The 16,892-nt window shown below is 33.3% G+C and overlaps 4 protein-coding genes across 4 annotated transcripts; 3 read left to right on the top strand and 1 right to left on the bottom strand.

Moving 5' to 3' along the window:
* Positions 1 to 3,856: 3,856 nt before the first annotated feature.
* LOC130665576 (histone H4) lies at positions 3,857 to 4,218 on the top strand. The gene has a single exon (XM_057466026.1). It carries the CDS (start codon positions 3,857 to 3,859, stop codon positions 4,166 to 4,168), a length of 312 nt encoding a protein of 103 aa, XP_057322009.1. The 3' UTR covers positions 4,169 to 4,218.
* Positions 4,219 to 8,166: 3,948 nt separating this feature from the next.
* On the bottom strand, positions 8,167 to 8,711 carry LOC130665570 (histone H2A). The gene has a single exon (XM_057466020.1). The coding sequence runs from the start codon at positions 8,667 to 8,669 to the stop codon at positions 8,292 to 8,294; it is 378 nt and encodes a 125-aa protein (XP_057322003.1). The 5' UTR covers positions 8,670 to 8,711; the 3' UTR covers positions 8,167 to 8,291.
* A 302-nt stretch (positions 8,712 to 9,013) lies between these two features.
* On the top strand, positions 9,014 to 9,471 carry LOC130665573 (histone H2B). The gene has a single exon (XM_057466022.1). It carries the CDS (start codon positions 9,041 to 9,043, stop codon positions 9,413 to 9,415), a length of 375 nt encoding a protein of 124 aa, XP_057322005.1. The 5' UTR covers positions 9,014 to 9,040; the 3' UTR covers positions 9,416 to 9,471.
* Positions 9,472 to 13,183: 3,712 nt separating this feature from the next.
* On the top strand, positions 13,184 to 16,678 carry LOC130665956 (probable serine/threonine-protein kinase DDB_G0283337). Its single transcript, XM_057466587.1, has 5 exons — positions 13,184 to 13,187; positions 13,272 to 13,437; positions 13,501 to 13,778; positions 14,814 to 14,958; positions 15,022 to 16,678. The coding sequence occupies exons 1-5, from the start codon at positions 13,184 to 13,186 to the stop codon at positions 15,878 to 15,880; spliced, it is 1,452 nt and encodes a 483-aa protein (XP_057322570.1). The 3' UTR covers positions 15,881 to 16,678.
* Positions 16,679 to 16,892: the final 214 nt, after the last annotated feature.

Below are 16,892 nucleotides of genomic sequence, written 5' to 3'. Positions count from 1 at the left end.
TCATAATAAAGTCATGAAGCTTCTTCATCAAGAAAATCAAGAACATCATTCATATCCTCTGAATGATGAAAAAGATTACAAGTTCGTAATAAAAGGACTACCAACAATACCAGAAGACCATATTAAAATGGAACTTGAAGAGCTAGGATTCAAGCCAAAGAAAATTACGAAAATGAAACAAAGGAAAGAGTCAACTAATAAATTTCCTCTCTACTTTGTATCTATGGGTCCAGAAACAGATTTCAAAAGTATTTACTCCCTTAAATTCATATGCAACGTAGTTATCAGAATCGAACGATATCGAAATCCAAAATTAGTCACACAGTGTTATAATTGTCAGCAATTCGGACATGGATCTAGCCATTGTCACAATAAACCACGATGCGTTAAATGCACAGAACCTCACAAAACTGGAGACTGCAAGAAAAAGAAAGAAGATGCTCCGCAGTGCACTAACTGCAAGCAAAATCATCCAGCAAGCTACACTGGCTGCTCAGTTTATCAAAGCTACCTGGCAGCCCAAGAGAAAAGAAGACAAATGACTTCCAAGCCACAGAAGCCACATACAACACCACCGACCAACGATTCCAAAAATTACCCAGGGTTACCGACGATGCCAGCAACTAGTCAAGGAACACAGGACAACATAATCAACTACAGCACGGCAATGAAGCAGACACCACAGGGTAAGAATAACCAAAATGAACCATCGATGTTCAAAGACCTTATGACTGAACTCAAAGAATTAAATTCTATCTGTAATCTTAGATCCCTAGTTAAATTAATTAGATCTCTTAATGAAAAACTCAGAAATTGTAAAAATGATAAATCCGCGCAATGCTCTGCAATATTAGAATTTATGTTAGCTTATGAAGATGAAAACAATAACATTAATAATGGCGAATAATCATAACCATACCATAAAAATAGGACATTGGAACGCGAACGGACTTTCTCAAAAATGCTCGGAACTTTTCGAGTTTATAAGACAAAATAAAATAGATATAATGCTCATTAACGAAACAAAACTCAACAATAATAATAGACTCAGCAGACTGCCAGGATACACTCTCATAAGACAAGACAGACCAGACAGTATCAATGGTGGAAGACTATTAATTATCATTAACAACTCTATTAAATTTTCTGAACTACAAAATAAAGAATATGACACAATAGAAGCACTCGGAATTAAACTAGCTGACAATACTGAAATCTACTCAGTTTATGTCCGACCTAAAATCGCGCAAAAAACGAATAAAATCGACCCCAACGAAATTAAACAACTAATGTCAGGATCACGAGTACTACTAGTAGGAGATCTTAACGCTAAGCATACTGACTGGAATTGCAACATTAAAAACACTAATGGTAATATAGTATCAAATCTAGCAGATAAATATCAATACGAAATTCTTGCACCAGATCGCTATACTCTGTATCCCACCAACGGTGGGAGACCGAGCATAGTGGATCTGGCTACACTAAAAAATTTATCTAACACCAACCAACTAGAAGCTATCAACGAACTAGATTCTGACCATCTACCATTGATACTGACCATAAACCCTACAAACAAAACGAGACATGACACTAGAACATTCTTAAATTACAAAAAAGCTGACTGGCCACATTTTAGAGAAATAATTAATGACTCAATACTTATAAACTCTAACCTTGACACAAAAGCTAAAATAGACATATGCATCAAAAACTTAACAAATACAATTAATGACGCACTAGAAACTACTATTCCTAAAACCAACATTACTAATAAAATCAAACCGCTTCCAGACGACATACTACAATTAATTAAAGACAGAAACATACTTAGACGACAATACCAAAGAACTGGCTTGAAAAATCTAAAAACACAAAAAGAACAACTCTCAAACACAATTAAAAAATTAATTGTAGAATATAAAAACAAGCAGTGGGACGAGAAACTACAAAAACTAAAAATTTCTGATAATTCTATCTGGCAGACTGCTAAGTCATTCACAAATAAAACAACCAATAGCACGCCAATACTTCACGGTCCTAACGGGCTGGCCTTTACTGACAAAGAAAAGGCCAACGTGCTCGTCGAGCATTTTGAGACAGTCCACCATCTAACTGAACACGAAGGTGACGAAGAGACAGATTCGAAGGCAAACAACGCGTATAATGATCTATTACATACTCCTGTAGATCCAGATAGTATAAAATTAACATCACCTCGAGAAATAAAACTTATTATTAAAAAAACCAAATCAAAAAAGGCCCCAGGTCCTGACAAAATTCAAAATATTATTTTGAAAAACCTACCATCCAAAGCTCTAGTGCAGCTAACCCACATATATAATAACTGCCTAAAACTATCTTATTTCCCCTCTGCCTGGAAAACAGCAACTGTTCTTACGTTCTAGAAACCAGGGAAAAGCAAACTTTTTCCACAAAATTATCGCCCTATAAGCTTACTCTGCACGCTTAGCAAAATATTAGAGACAATAATTTTAAAAAGAATAAAAAACTTTGAACAAGAAAATAAAAAGCTTATGGCGGAACAATTCGGTTTCAGGGAAAAACATGCAACAGACCTACAACTTGCACGAATAGTAAATTACATTTGCACACAGTATAACTGGAAAAAATCAACAGCACTAGTATTATTAGATATAGAAAAGGCCTTCGATACCGTTTGGCATCAAGGACTCATCTATAAACTCCGCAAATTAGACTTACCACTTTACATAGTTAAAATCATACAACATTATCTACAAAATAGACACATACAAGTTCAAGTTAATAATACACTCTCTAATAAACAAAAGACAGTTGCTGGAGTACCGCAGGGCTTTATACTGGGACCAGTACTATTTCTTTATTATATTAACGACATCCCGAAAGACAAAGATACCAATCTAGCGTTGTTTGCCGACGACACTGCGCTCTACAACGCCTCAGCCAACAAAAGACTGGCTCTTGATCGCCTACAAAAAACACTAAACACACTCACGCAGTACTACAGTAAATGGAAAAAACAATCTTACGCTCAAAATAAACAATACAATAATAGAACCTAAAACCAATGCTAAATACTTAGGTGTCATCTTAGATAATAAGTTAACATACCAAGCACATATTAATAAGGCATGCCTTAAAGCTAACAGTATTAAACAAATACTCTATCCGCTAATTAAATCTAGAAGTAAATTAAGTACTAAAAACAAATTAACATTATATAAGAGCATGATCAAGCCAATATTGCTGTATGCTGCACCTATCTGGGGTGGCGCATCAGCATTCAATATCAATAAAATCAAAACAACTGAAAATAAAATCTTACGCATGATAAGTAATGCGCACCCTAGAGAAAGCAATACTGAGATCAAAAAAAAACTGAATATAAATGAAATTTATACAGATATTTACAATCGCACTTATGCATTTTATACTACTAGAGTTAAGCAAATAGAAATTCTAAACAATGTTGGTATCTATAATAAAGATAACGCTCCATTTAACATCAAACATAAGTTCCTCATCACCTCCTGATCTGTTAACAAACAACAAACCTGTAAATACTTGTAAATAAATGTAAATATCATTCTTTATTTAGCTTTAAGTTAGTCTATAAGAATTAAAAGTGTAAGTGGTTTTTTCACCAATTTTTCCACTTAATAAAGATGATTATATTAAAATACTGAACAATCAAAATAAGAACACATAAACATTTGGTAGTAGTAAGGAACAAATATTATAAACATAAATTTTGTAACCAATTTGAATGAAAATAAAGAACTTTCTAAACTAAAAGTTCATTATTTCTCTGACTCTCGTCGAGTAAACGTGTCTATTCTTTCAAACCCCGAAAATGACTGGTCGTGGTAAGGGAGGAAAAGGATTGGGAAAAGGAGGAGCCAAGCGGCATCGTAAAGTTCTTCGTGATAACATTCAGGGTATCACTAAACCAGCTATCCGTCGTCTGGCTCGTCGTGGTGGAGTCAAGCGTATCTCCGGTCTGATCTACGAAGAAACCCGTGGAGTTCTCAAGGTCTTCCTTGAAAACGTTATCCGTGACGCAGTTACCTACACCGAGCACGCTAAGCGTAAGACTGTCACCGCCATGGACGTTGTCTACGCTCTGAAACGTCAAGGCCGTACTCTCTACGGATTTGGAGGTTAATTTTATCATTCGACTCAGCCAATATTAAACAAAACGGCCCTTTTCAGGGCCACCAAATTTTTTACACGTAAAAAACAATACAAGCTGAAATCCATATATCCATAAATACCCTCACTGTAACTTACTGTTTAAAAAGATATTAAATTGTGATACCACATTCTAAATTTTTAGTTATCAATTACTAATTTTTATAATTCATTTTTTCGCGTACATGCCTGATCATGCATGGCGAGGAAAGAATAGTCACACATGAGTCATGCAATATTCATGGATGACCAAGCTTAATTATGACTGATCACGCATGAGTCGTTTTAAGTTATGCATAATCATGCATGACTCTGTATAACAAGAAATGAATGATTATGCATTGGATTGCATGCCTGAGTATGAAATTGCATGAGCATACATGACCATGCCTGATTCATACAACTTCATACTCAATCATGGATGAGAATATGTAATACGTAAAGAAACCCATAGGAATCCATGTAGAAAAGAATAGATTGTCTGTAAGAATTCATAGAAAAAAATATAAAAGTATATGTATTTATATAAGAATTCCGAGAGGAAACCATGAACATCTGGATTCCCATATTAGTCGGAGCGCTAGTAACGCACGTTTCATGAAGTGTTTGATGCACCTTGAAATTTTTTAATTCAAAATCTATTGGGTGGAAAAGCAGATATACCTGTGTTGGCTTGACCCATGAACAATATGTGAATAATAAAAATTAAAGCAGCAATTATATTCAACGGAAATAATTTACTTATTTAAATTATTTGTAATATTGAATAAAAGAATTAGAAATCAAAGTTATTTTTATTTAAAATAATTCTATTTAAATTTTGTAAAATCTGAATTTAATTTTCAATGACTCGAACAAAGAATTTGGAATTTTAATATTCAAAAGAAGAAGTTTATACGTAATCAAGAGCTTAATAATTAATGGGCATAGAGGACCGATTTGCGGTGGTTTTTATAGGCGCCACTTTAGGCGAGGGGTAGCATACTTGACCTCGATTGATTTTGCGTCTAACGAAAACTAGGATAGTAAACGAAAGCTGTAGTAATCAGAACGAAAAATAAGATAGAATGACTAAGCAAAGTCATATAGCTGAGTTACTAGCGGGGAGTGGTGTAAGACAAGGCGTACGTGCCGATCTTGAAAAGAAACTTCTAGAACAAAGCCAAAAACTCAAAAAAAAAATCGGTCTGTCAGTTGACCCTGCGGGCCAGCCCCAAAACTTCCCGCTGTTTTCGAGCTCGCTGAGCTCGAAAACATTATTGTGAATATATTTTCGAGCTCTTCGAGCTCGCAAATACTTTTTCTGCCCTCCGGCCGGAAAGTGGCAACTTTCGGGCCGCTGCCCTAAACGAAGTTGCAACTTTCCGGCTTCGTCAAGCAGAAAAATAGTATACGCACCTTGGCCAGTAAAAAAGAAAGCCTCAGACCACATGTTTGTCAGCCTCGGCTTCGCCTCGGCCAACAATTACATGTGCTCTGAGACTTTTCTTATTTTACTGGCCTAGGTATGTAATATACTATTGTATGCCATTGTTTTGTAAAAAACCATTTTTTAGCATTTCTTTCTTCCACGATATCTCGCAAACGAATTAACCGATTTTGATGGTTGAGGTGGCAATCGACGCGTTTTATCAAGTTCTAAAGCTGGTCGAATTTTGAAATTGATTTATTCAGCCGTTTTTGAGAAATTTCAAAAAAACCAAGGAAAAAATTTTTTTTGAATTCTTTCGTCAACGGTTTCTCTTGAACGAATGAACCGATTTTGATGGTTGAGGTGGCATTCGACGCGGCTTATAGAGTTTTAGAGCTGATTAGATTTTGGAATCAATCCATCGAGCAAATTGGAAGTTATCCAAATAAAACATTTTTGAAAAAATTTTATTTTTGAAATATCTCTGAACGCACCCTACCGATTAAGTTCAAATTTCTACGGCCTCAAGACATTAACAAGCCGCGTCGAATGACACCTCAACGATCAAAATCGGTTCATCCGTTCAAGAGTTATGAATATTTACATACATACATACGTACGTACGTACGTACGTACATACGTACACACATACATACACTCGGACATCATCGTGAAATTAGTCAGGATAGCTTCCTAGGACCTCGAAACGTCGACATCTGATGGAAATTCGATTTTCGTAAATCGGACCGAAACCAATAACTTCCCGAATTTTTGAAAATTTACAATTTTCTTAGCGGGAAGTTAAAAAAACGATGGTAGTCCCTATGGGTGGAAGGAGGAAATCCAACACCATGTTATTAGATAGGGTTTATTTTAGTCGTTAATTGTGGTTTTTCAATTATAAGTTTAATGTGTAGGTTTTTATTGATTATTAATCCTCTCATTAGTGTCTTTCGAATGATTATAGTCATTGCTTCCTATCGTTAGTGGTTTAAATGTTATACTTACTTTTGTTTATTACGGGATAAATATTAAATAGTCTGCAGTTATTATTGATTTGACTAATAAAGGTGCACTAAAGGATTATTATAATATTTTTAGTTAGTAAACCTATAGATAAGATAGCAGTTCAAAGATATATGTTAATTTCAAGTCACCTAAGTCAGGGCAGTGGTTAGCAGTCTCGCCTAGAAATTTGATGGACCTGGGTTCGAACCCCACGACAATCAAAGATTTTTAAATGATGCGGTGAGGAGTATTGAGTAAGAGATATGAAATTGATACTGCAGGTTTAGGAACCTGTATGATGGGTAAAGTTAGACGAGTGATTTGATAGCCTTGACGGTTTTGAATCACCTTGGAAAGACGGCGATATCACGGTGGATCCACGGCGGTTACATAATGGGTTTTTTGTCATTTTATCACCGTGATTCCACGTACACCGCGTAATCACCGTTGAAACGGTGCAACTTATTTCCCACGTAGAGATGATGAAAGACAAGTTGCACGTTCACAAATTTATTTATTACAATAAATCTCCACAAAATTCACTAGACTTAATTTTACTATTTATTACAATACTTCTAGATTAATAATATTGTGACTTCTTTATCTGAGTAATCCACGATTCTCAGTGGTTGAGGACCCAACAGCTACCTACCAACGTTGACAATTACCTACTTTTACCACCGTTACAGGAACAAAACAATAAGAGCTTCGTAGAAGGCTTACCTGTGTCATCACTGATCCCGAGTATTCGCTTCACCACGTGGAATAATTATTTAATACTTATTTAAGGACAAGGAATTTATTCTCTAATGTAAAATAAATTTCTCTCAACACGTGGTTAAAATAACGAATAACTTTATGATAAAAATACTAATTTAACGAGCACTTAGCCCACAGAAATAATATTCCCAAATCAATCAAAAGTAACGGCAATAATGCCCAAAAATATAATCGGAACAAGATTCCACAATTTTAATTAGATTTCATTTTCAATAATAAAACGTGACCGTTCACTGTAATGGCGGACCAAAGAAGGAAGAGCTTTCCTCTCCCCGCAAGTTTCGCGCGTCCATCACTTTCCCACGTAGCAATTTATGGTTTTGTTACCATCTATGATCTAACATCGATACAAGTTATCGATTGCTTAGCCCCACCCTAGGGGACACGCCGTATAGGCTCGCACGGTATTGCTCCTGCAATCCGGCGACGTATACTCCTCAATTGATGGTAAGAGAGGACACCAATAACAAGTCGCTAATTGGCGGGTCGATTTAAGTCCCTCTAGGGCTGTGAACACATCACTTGGGGCTTTCGTTGGAGAAATATTCATACGAATATTTCTCTAGCGAACATAGGTCCTCGAATAACCTGCAACAAAGAAAGGTGCTTCTCTGAACGGCAACGCGGATAGTTTGAATAATATATATTTACCAATAATGACGAACGTCTCGTCACACCGTGGATACACCGTGGAATCTCGGTGAATACACCGTGGAATCACGGTAGTAGAATGGCACAAAACCACCGTGTAACCATCGTGATTCCACCGTGTTTCCACTCCCAGGGTGATTCAGAACCGCCAGGTTAGAGATAAAACTTGAAAAAGATAACTTTCGTTTTAATAAATTTGGTGGCCCTGAAAAGGGCCGTTTTGTTTATATGGAGATGCGAAAGCGATTTATGAGCTGCTTTTTTCGGTTTTCTTGGGCAATAAGACAGCTTGGATGTTGGGCAGGACTCCACCTTGAGCGATAGTAACTCCAGAAAGAAGTTTATTTAATTCTTCATCGTTACGGATGGCCAGTTGGAGATGACGTGGAATGATACGGGTCTTCTTGTTATCACGAGCAGCGTTACCTGCCAACTCGAGTACTTCAGCAGCAAGGTATTCCATAACAGCTGCTAAGTACACTGGAGCACCAGCTCCGACACGTTCTGCGTAGTTACCTTTGCGCAGCATACGATGAATACGACCCACTGGGAACTGAAGTCCAGCACGACTTGAACGAGTCTTTGACTTTCCCTTTACTTTACCACCTTTACCGCGACCAGACATGATTTTAAGTTAGAGTGAACGGAACACGAAATTTACTCAAGAGCGTCAGAGACGAATTGTGCTTCTGGCAGCAAAAGTCACTGTATTTCCCAACTTTATGTCGGTTACTGCGAGCCACTCACAGTGAAGGAATTATCCCCTCCATCGATACTTTTTTTTTATTCGATCGCAGGTACCGACACGATTAATATTGTTATTATTTTGTTTCGGTACCTGCGATCCAATAGGATTACGGGTATCCTCTCCACCCGATGGTACGCAATATCATTGGTCCGACCATACCAATGCGTTAGCTGTTAAAAAAGAAACGAAATGTTGGCCAATTCACATTTTGACTCCAGTCTTGTACTAGTGTTGAATCAGTGATCATCATGCCTCCTAAAACAAGCGGTAAAGCCGTGAAAAAGTCGGGCAAGGCCCAGAAGAACATTACCAAGTCCGATAAAAAAGGACGCAAGAAGAAGCGTAAGGAAAGTTACGCCATCTACATCTACAAAGTGTTGAAACAAGTTCATCCTGATACTGGTGTCTCTAGTAAAGCCATGAGTATCATGAACAGTTTCGTCAATGATATCTTTGAACGTATTGCAGCTGAGGCGTCCAGACTTGCGCATTACAACAAACGTTCCACCATCACCTCCCGGGAAATTCAAACTGCAGTGCGTCTTCTATTACCTGGTGAATTGGCCAAGCACGCCGTCAGTGAAGGAACCAAAGCCGTCACCAAGTACACCAGCTCTAAATAAACTTCTTATTCCCTCAATCAACCAAACGGCCCTTTTCAGGGCCACCAAATTTTTCAAAACGTACTAATGCTTCTCAAGTTTGATGTGCTCTAATTGAAATATTTACAATTACTTGATATGCAACAGATCAACAAATTACGTATACTGAGGAATTGAAGTTTGCACTGTATATCTTACACTAGGATCATTCTGGTTTAGATGCTAAAAAAACCTATTTTCCTACATTTTACAACAAATTAATTATGGTAGATATTAATATAAAATTTGTGCAGCTTAATAAGTACACTCTCGAAATACACAAATTAATTATAAACGTAAAACTCCTTCAGGTATAGGAGGAAAAAATGTAAGTGACAAGTTAGTCGTTAAACATAAGGTGTGTATGAGTGTGTGTATGGTTCTATTAGCAGTAGTAGTAGTAGTAGTAGTAGTAGTGAAATGACTAAATGTATTCGAATATTAATATTCACGGCCGAATCGGTAAACACTCGGAGCCTTAAAATGCAATCTGAGTATTTATACTCCAGAACTTCGTATATTATATGGTTTATAAGTATTCTCATCTTACATACATCCCGATGAAAAAAGAATTTGTACAATCGTATAGAATCATATATCAATTATATATAGACTATATATAATTATATATAGACTATATATAATTGGATAGAAAAAATGGGCCGATCCAATTGTGTACAATTCTATACAAATTGTATGCAATTCTATATAATTATATACAATTCTATATATTGCAATTATATAGAATTGTATATAATTTGTATAAAATTGTATATAATTATATAGACGTATACAATTCGTATAGAATTGTATGCAATTTCTATACAGTTGTATACAATTGGATCGGGCCATTTTTTGTATATAATTTTATACATTTGTATAAAATCTTTTTTCATCGGGATATTGTGTATATATATTTTTATTATTTAAAATCACTCCGCATCCTTATAGTATATAATCAAATTCCTAAAATAAATGAGAGTGTAAGCAACCAAAACTATATCCAATGATGTCTCTCACAAAAGTTTGTTAATTAATGGAAGAATACAGTGATATTCGGACTATAATGAAAACCGAAAACACTTCATACTAGAATTGAAGAAAAAATATTCCAGATATCTGGTGGAAATTTTTCGGAATTTCCTCTGAAAAACTCAGTTCTAAAGTTCTAAAGACTTTTTCAAAGTTCTAAAGACTTATTCAGAGTTTTTCAGAGAACAGTCAGAAAAATTTCCACCAAGGATGCTCGAAAATGTACGATCGTGAATAGTTATGAGCAAAATTAATTATTAATTTGCATAATAAAATAAATAACCGAAAGACAACACGGAAGAAAGAAAACTGGAATAATTACAGAATAAAATGTAAAAACAATAAGCCCGACATACTAACAATTACAAAAGTTACGATGTTTACTGTAATTTATTTAATTTTATCCAGTAAAAAATAAGTTGCAAATTAAGCAGTAAAATATATTTACAGTGTAAAAACGTAAATTGAACACAATAAAATGTAAAATAATCATTACCTTTTGCTCACAGAAAGTTCTTTTCTTTAAAAACCATTTATTCCTTTTTAAAACTTTAAAAATTACCATTTGGCAGTTGTGTCAAAACTGAGGTACCAATTCCCGATGAAAAAAGATTTTGTCTAATCATATATGATCATGCATATTTGTCTCCACGGAGAGAAAAATATCGCCAAATTGACTATCCAATGTATCCTCAAATGACGTATCGTCACAATAACGATTCGTATAACTAATTTAGGAATACTCTCATATTAATTTAATAATTTATAGTATCATTAAAATAAAGATACGTATTTGGGTTAGGTTAAGTATTCGTTTATTTAATTTAACAATACGACGAATAGTCTTTGTAACGATATGTAGTTTCGTTGATATAGGTATTTGTATCGCCAGCGTGAGGATCCGTATAGCTAAATTGGCTATACGTATCATCGTTCTCGGTTGCCGGATGCCTAAATTCAGAGTTTACGCAATAGTCATGTCAGCGATTCATAAAATGCCTAAAATAAGGATACGGATCGTCATTTTGACGATCCACTGTGAGGAAACTCTGTATAGCTGAATTGGCTATACGGCGTATCGTTAAGTAAGATGACTATACAGCGTATAGCTAGAATAGCGATACGTATACTTAATCTGGCGATATTTTTCTCTCCGTGTATTCATGATCAGATCCAAAAATTGGCCAGGTCTGATCATACATAACGTGGTCTGTTTATATACGAACAGATATGATTATATATAACCATGCATGAACGAATATAGTCATTTTTAGAATCTCATTTAGAATATCTATAAATTATTAATTAAGTAATTTAATAAGGATTTATTGTCTTTATCAATATAAATGTGGGTTAAAATTAAATTATTAAAAAAAAAATTATTATCCGTTGACTACTATTTTACTACGAGGTCACCCGTCCAATTAATGTCTCATGCCGATGCTGCTTAACTTTGGTTATCGGTGGATTGTAGTCTGATCCTCTAGTCTGTTCTACACTTATAATCAAGAAAAGTTTATGGCATTACTTAACTCAAATAGTCAAATTGATACTTTATACTTTTAAATTGCTGCCGAAACATTTGAACATTTTTTAAGTATTGGGGATTTAAGTTTGATTGATAGTTGACAGAATAAAAATTTGGCTGAAGCTAGTTGTCCGAAAAAAAATAGTAATATCCACAGATAAGATTATTACATTGTAAAAAATCCGGAGTGAATTCGGATTGAAATTAAATCCGAATTCACTCCGCATTCACTCCGCCACTCGGAGTTCCAGAGTTTTAAAAAAATCACTCCGCATGCGGAGTGAATTGTGAGTTTTTTTTTAGCGGAGTGATTGCGGAGTGACACGGATTTATTTTTTATTAATAATATTTACAAAACTCCGCTCCGGAGTGGATTTCACTCCGGAGAGATTAAATCAATAAAAAATTATCTACTCCGCGAAAACTCCCCTGCGGAGTGAATTTCACTCTGAGGGGAGTGAATAATTAAAAATTCATTTACTCCGCAAATTTTTTACAGTGTATAAAACAAATTTATATTAGAATAAAAAAAAAAAATTTTGAATAGACGAGTAGTACACAACACTTTTGTCGATGAAGGATGGGACGCACTCTTATTGGTTATAATTGAAAGCGCGAATTACAAACTTAAAAAGGCGCGAAATTAAAAAAAATTTCAAATTAAGTTAAGCTTTCAAGCTTTATAAAAAAAAATGCTTTTTGAACTTACAATTAACGAGTGAATCAAAAAAACACAATCCACTATGCATCTGTTTTATTATTTAAATTTTTTATTGAGAAGATTTTTATTATTTTTAAAGTAAGTATTTTTTTATATAATAAAACTTACTTAAGTAAGTTTTTTAATTTTTAATTATTTATATAATGTATTAATATAAACAAAATTTTTTTTTCTATACATTGCTGTTATTTTCTTATATAATATAAATAATTAAATACATAAATAAATAAATAAATATATATAGTATAATAAATAAATATATATATATATATATATAATAAATTTAAATAATTTTTTGTTTTTTAGATGCATATATTTAAAAGCTATTAAATAAATTTAAATGACAATCAGTCTTTTTAAATAACTGACATCTTCTGATTGACATCTGTTTTAAGTCAAAAATTAATCTGAAACAAAAAAACAAAATTTAATTCAAATAATCTAATATAATTTATTTTCCTTAATTAAAATGGGTAAATATGGATAATTTTATTTTTTAAAACTTGTAAATGATATGAAATCATAAAAAGATAATGGATTATAAATTTATTTTTTAGATTTTGATGAAATTAATGAAGATATTTCAGACATATATCAAGACGGTGAGGATACGACTGATAATGAAGAATCGTGTGATGTATCTCAAGAAGCAAATGAGGTGAAGGAGTTGAAAGTAAACGATACGTTCATCACATTTGATGAATTGGAGAAAAGAATAAAAAAGTATCAAGACTACAAAAATTGTGTTTTTTACAAAAAAGATTGTGTCACAATCGAAAAATGTAGCAAACAGGGAGTCGAACGACATATTGAATTGAATTTAAAATATTATTCAATTCGATACTGTTGTATCAATGGTGGCAAAAAATTTAAAAGTATGTCTACTGGAGAAAGATCATCCAGCACTTTTCAAAAAGGTTGTCAAGCGTCATTTAAAGTGAGAGTAAATGAAGATGGTATGAAGTTAATTATATCGGACATCAATTCAGACCACAACCATCAAACGATTAAAGAGCTGTATGATCATTTGCCTCAAACCCGAAGAATGACTCCAGAAGTAAAAAGTAAAGTGAAGGAGCTGTTAGAATTAAAAGCAAATAAAAATAAAATAAAAGATAAAATTAGTAAAGAGACAGGAAAGGTCGTACTGCTAAAAGATATCCACAATTTAAAATACACTGGACATGAAAAAAATAATTTAGAAAATGTAAAAAAAATTCTGACAGATGAATATAAAGCGGACTGCCACTTCTTTATCGAGGATAATGTTTTTAAAGGACTTTTTTTTGCCACACCAGAGATGAAGTCAGCCATAGACGCATATCCAGAATATGTTGGGATAGACGCGACATTCAAATTATTAAATATACGTGCACCAGTCTATTTAATGATAGTAGAAGATTTGAATGGCTGTATGGAAATTGTTGGAGTGAGCATACTAATTAATGAAAATAAAGTATCGCTTGAATGGATGATGGATAGCTTTAAAAAGTGCCATCCATCGTGGGAAAAAATAAAATGTGTTATGACTGATAAGGACCTCACCGAAAGAGACGCTATCCGAAGTAGCTTATTACCTGACGAAGTTAATTTAATTATGTGTGCGTTTCATACTTTGAGGACGTTCAACAGGGAAATTACGACGGAAAAAAGAAGAATTACACCGACAGAAAGAGATGAAGCAAAAAGAATTTTACAGCAAATGGTGTATGCTGAGACAGAAGACCGTTATAATGAGCTGTACGATGAATTAAGACGCTTGCCAAAATCAATTCTGGATTATTTCAATGAAAACTGGCATGATTGTCGGAATGAGTGGTCCTTATCAAGTGATTACATGCAACATAACTTTGGTCATGACACAAACAATCGTTTGGAGTCAATAAATGCCAAAATTAAAAAAGATCTTGATCGTTTCATGTCACTGGAAGAATTTATTAAACAGTTTTTAACTTTTCTGGAATGCTCACAAAGAGAACGAGATCATAAAGCTGCTTCAGATTATTAGAAGAGAAAAGTGTTGAGTTATTCAAAAAATTCTCCAGAAAATTGTTATGCTAATTATTTAACGAATTACGCTTTGAAATTCATAATAAAAGAATTTAATAAAATAGATCACTTGGAGTTGGAATACAATGATAAATTAAATATTTATGAAGAAATTATTTCGCCAACAGTGAAAGTATCTTCCACTTCCACTTACTGCAGTTGTCTGGAGCGAACATCAATGAACTTGTCTTGCAGGTAAATTTTTTTTAATTGTTTTATTTGACAAAAATACTGAATATTTTTGTAATATTTATTTAGACACATATTATTGGTTAGAAAAATAGAGAAAGAAAATTTATTTGAAGAAACTTTATGTAATGAAAGATGGACCCGCAATTATTATTTTGAGACTCAAAGAGTTTTTAAATCTTCCGATGAACAAATCCCTGTTCCAGAATCCATTATTTCTTCCATTGAATATAAAAAAAAAATTTTGTCGGAAAACGAAAAATTCAGAAAAGCAAATGAAATAGCTAAAAAATTGCCGAGTCTAGCCGCAGAAGTTGGTACGAAATTGTTCACAAGTAGATTTAAAGTTCTAGTTGATTTATTAGAAGCGTGGCAAAATAATGAAGAGGTGGAAATAATAAAAATAACAAACAGAAATAAGCAAAAAATTAATAATTCTAGACTAAGTAGAATAAACCTACATCACGACAGCAATAACAGCAACAACAACGAGAACGATACAATTATTGAGGATAGCGACTGCGATAATAATAATAATTTTAATAACAATAATAATAATAATAATGATGATGATGATAATAGTGATAGTGAAATGTTAAATCAATTAGAATCTTCAAAATCAAGTGATCACGAATTTATAGTTGATAATAATACTACTGGTGGACTTGATTATCATGATGTACCAGAAACAAATTTATTGAAAATTAAGGTAATTGATGAAAAATCAACAAGAAAGAATTATGATCTCCAGAACGACTCAAGTAATGACAATTCCGAGTCTATGAAAATTATGGTTCATGAACCACCACAACCAAATAATAATTATGCTGACAGTTCTGATGATGATGAAGATGATATCGATCGTTACTTGAAATTAAAAGACATAAAAATTTGTTACCAGACAGTTCAGAAGATGATGATCAAATGATAAATAAAAATGATGAATTGAAAGAAAATGAAATAAATTTAAACACATTAAATCTGTGCAAAGATAATAGTTTAAATAAATCGCTACTCGTAAATAGGGTTTCAACTGTGCCAAAAATTTTAAATGAAACGAAAACTTCCTCGACGATAAGAAAAGATATTAATGTCCTTTCAAATATTATAGTACAACCTTCATTAAAGCGAAGAGGACGGCCGAAAGGCACTGATAAGACTGTTATTGGACTGCCCAGAAAAGTAAAACGTGCTAAAAAAGAAAAAGAAATTCCATTTATCGAAAAGTTATCAATCGAAAAATCAAAAATTATTTTAAAATGGTTGATGCCACGAAATAATATTGATGAAATATTAAATAACAAAAGAAGAATAAGTGAATCGGATGTAACAATATCGATTAACGAATTATCTTTTGCAATTATTGATGATAAAAATATCAATTTATCATCAATAAAACAATATTTCACCAATGAGGGGTGGGAAAAAGTGAATCATTTGTGTGAACAAAAAAAAATTGAATGGCAATGTAAATATTGTAAAATAGATTTAAATAAGACGGTCGATAATGACGATGACAATGACGATGATGATGACATGGACGAAATAAAAAAATTTAAAATAAGCATAGGATGTGACTATTGTCTCGAATGGTACCATTTGAAATCTGCTGGTCTGGTGAAAAAACCTAAGTACCGATTATGGATGTGTGCTGGCTCCAAGAGCACACGATGATTGTCATAATTTATTGCACTTTGTTATCGTTGATATTTTTCCTTGATAATAATACACTTTTTCCTGTGAATTAGAATAAATAAAAATCGTTAAAATTATAATTATAACCTATAAGTTTTTTTACTTAATTTTATATAAACATAAATTAATTATGATACTGTCCTCTTAGAGCTGTGATTTCCAAACTTCGTTTCAGTATCCATGGTAACTCATCAAAACTACAATTAAAATATAGTTTTATTGGGTATAACTTTATGCATAAAAAA

This window comes from Microplitis mediator, chromosome 3, assembly GCF_029852145.1.
Source record: "Microplitis mediator isolate UGA2020A chromosome 3, iyMicMedi2.1, whole genome shotgun sequence".
Taxonomy (NCBI): domain Eukaryota; kingdom Metazoa; phylum Arthropoda; class Insecta; order Hymenoptera; family Braconidae; genus Microplitis; species Microplitis mediator.
Note: the sequence above shows the minus strand (reverse complement) of the source record. Positions and strands in the feature narration are given on the sequence as shown.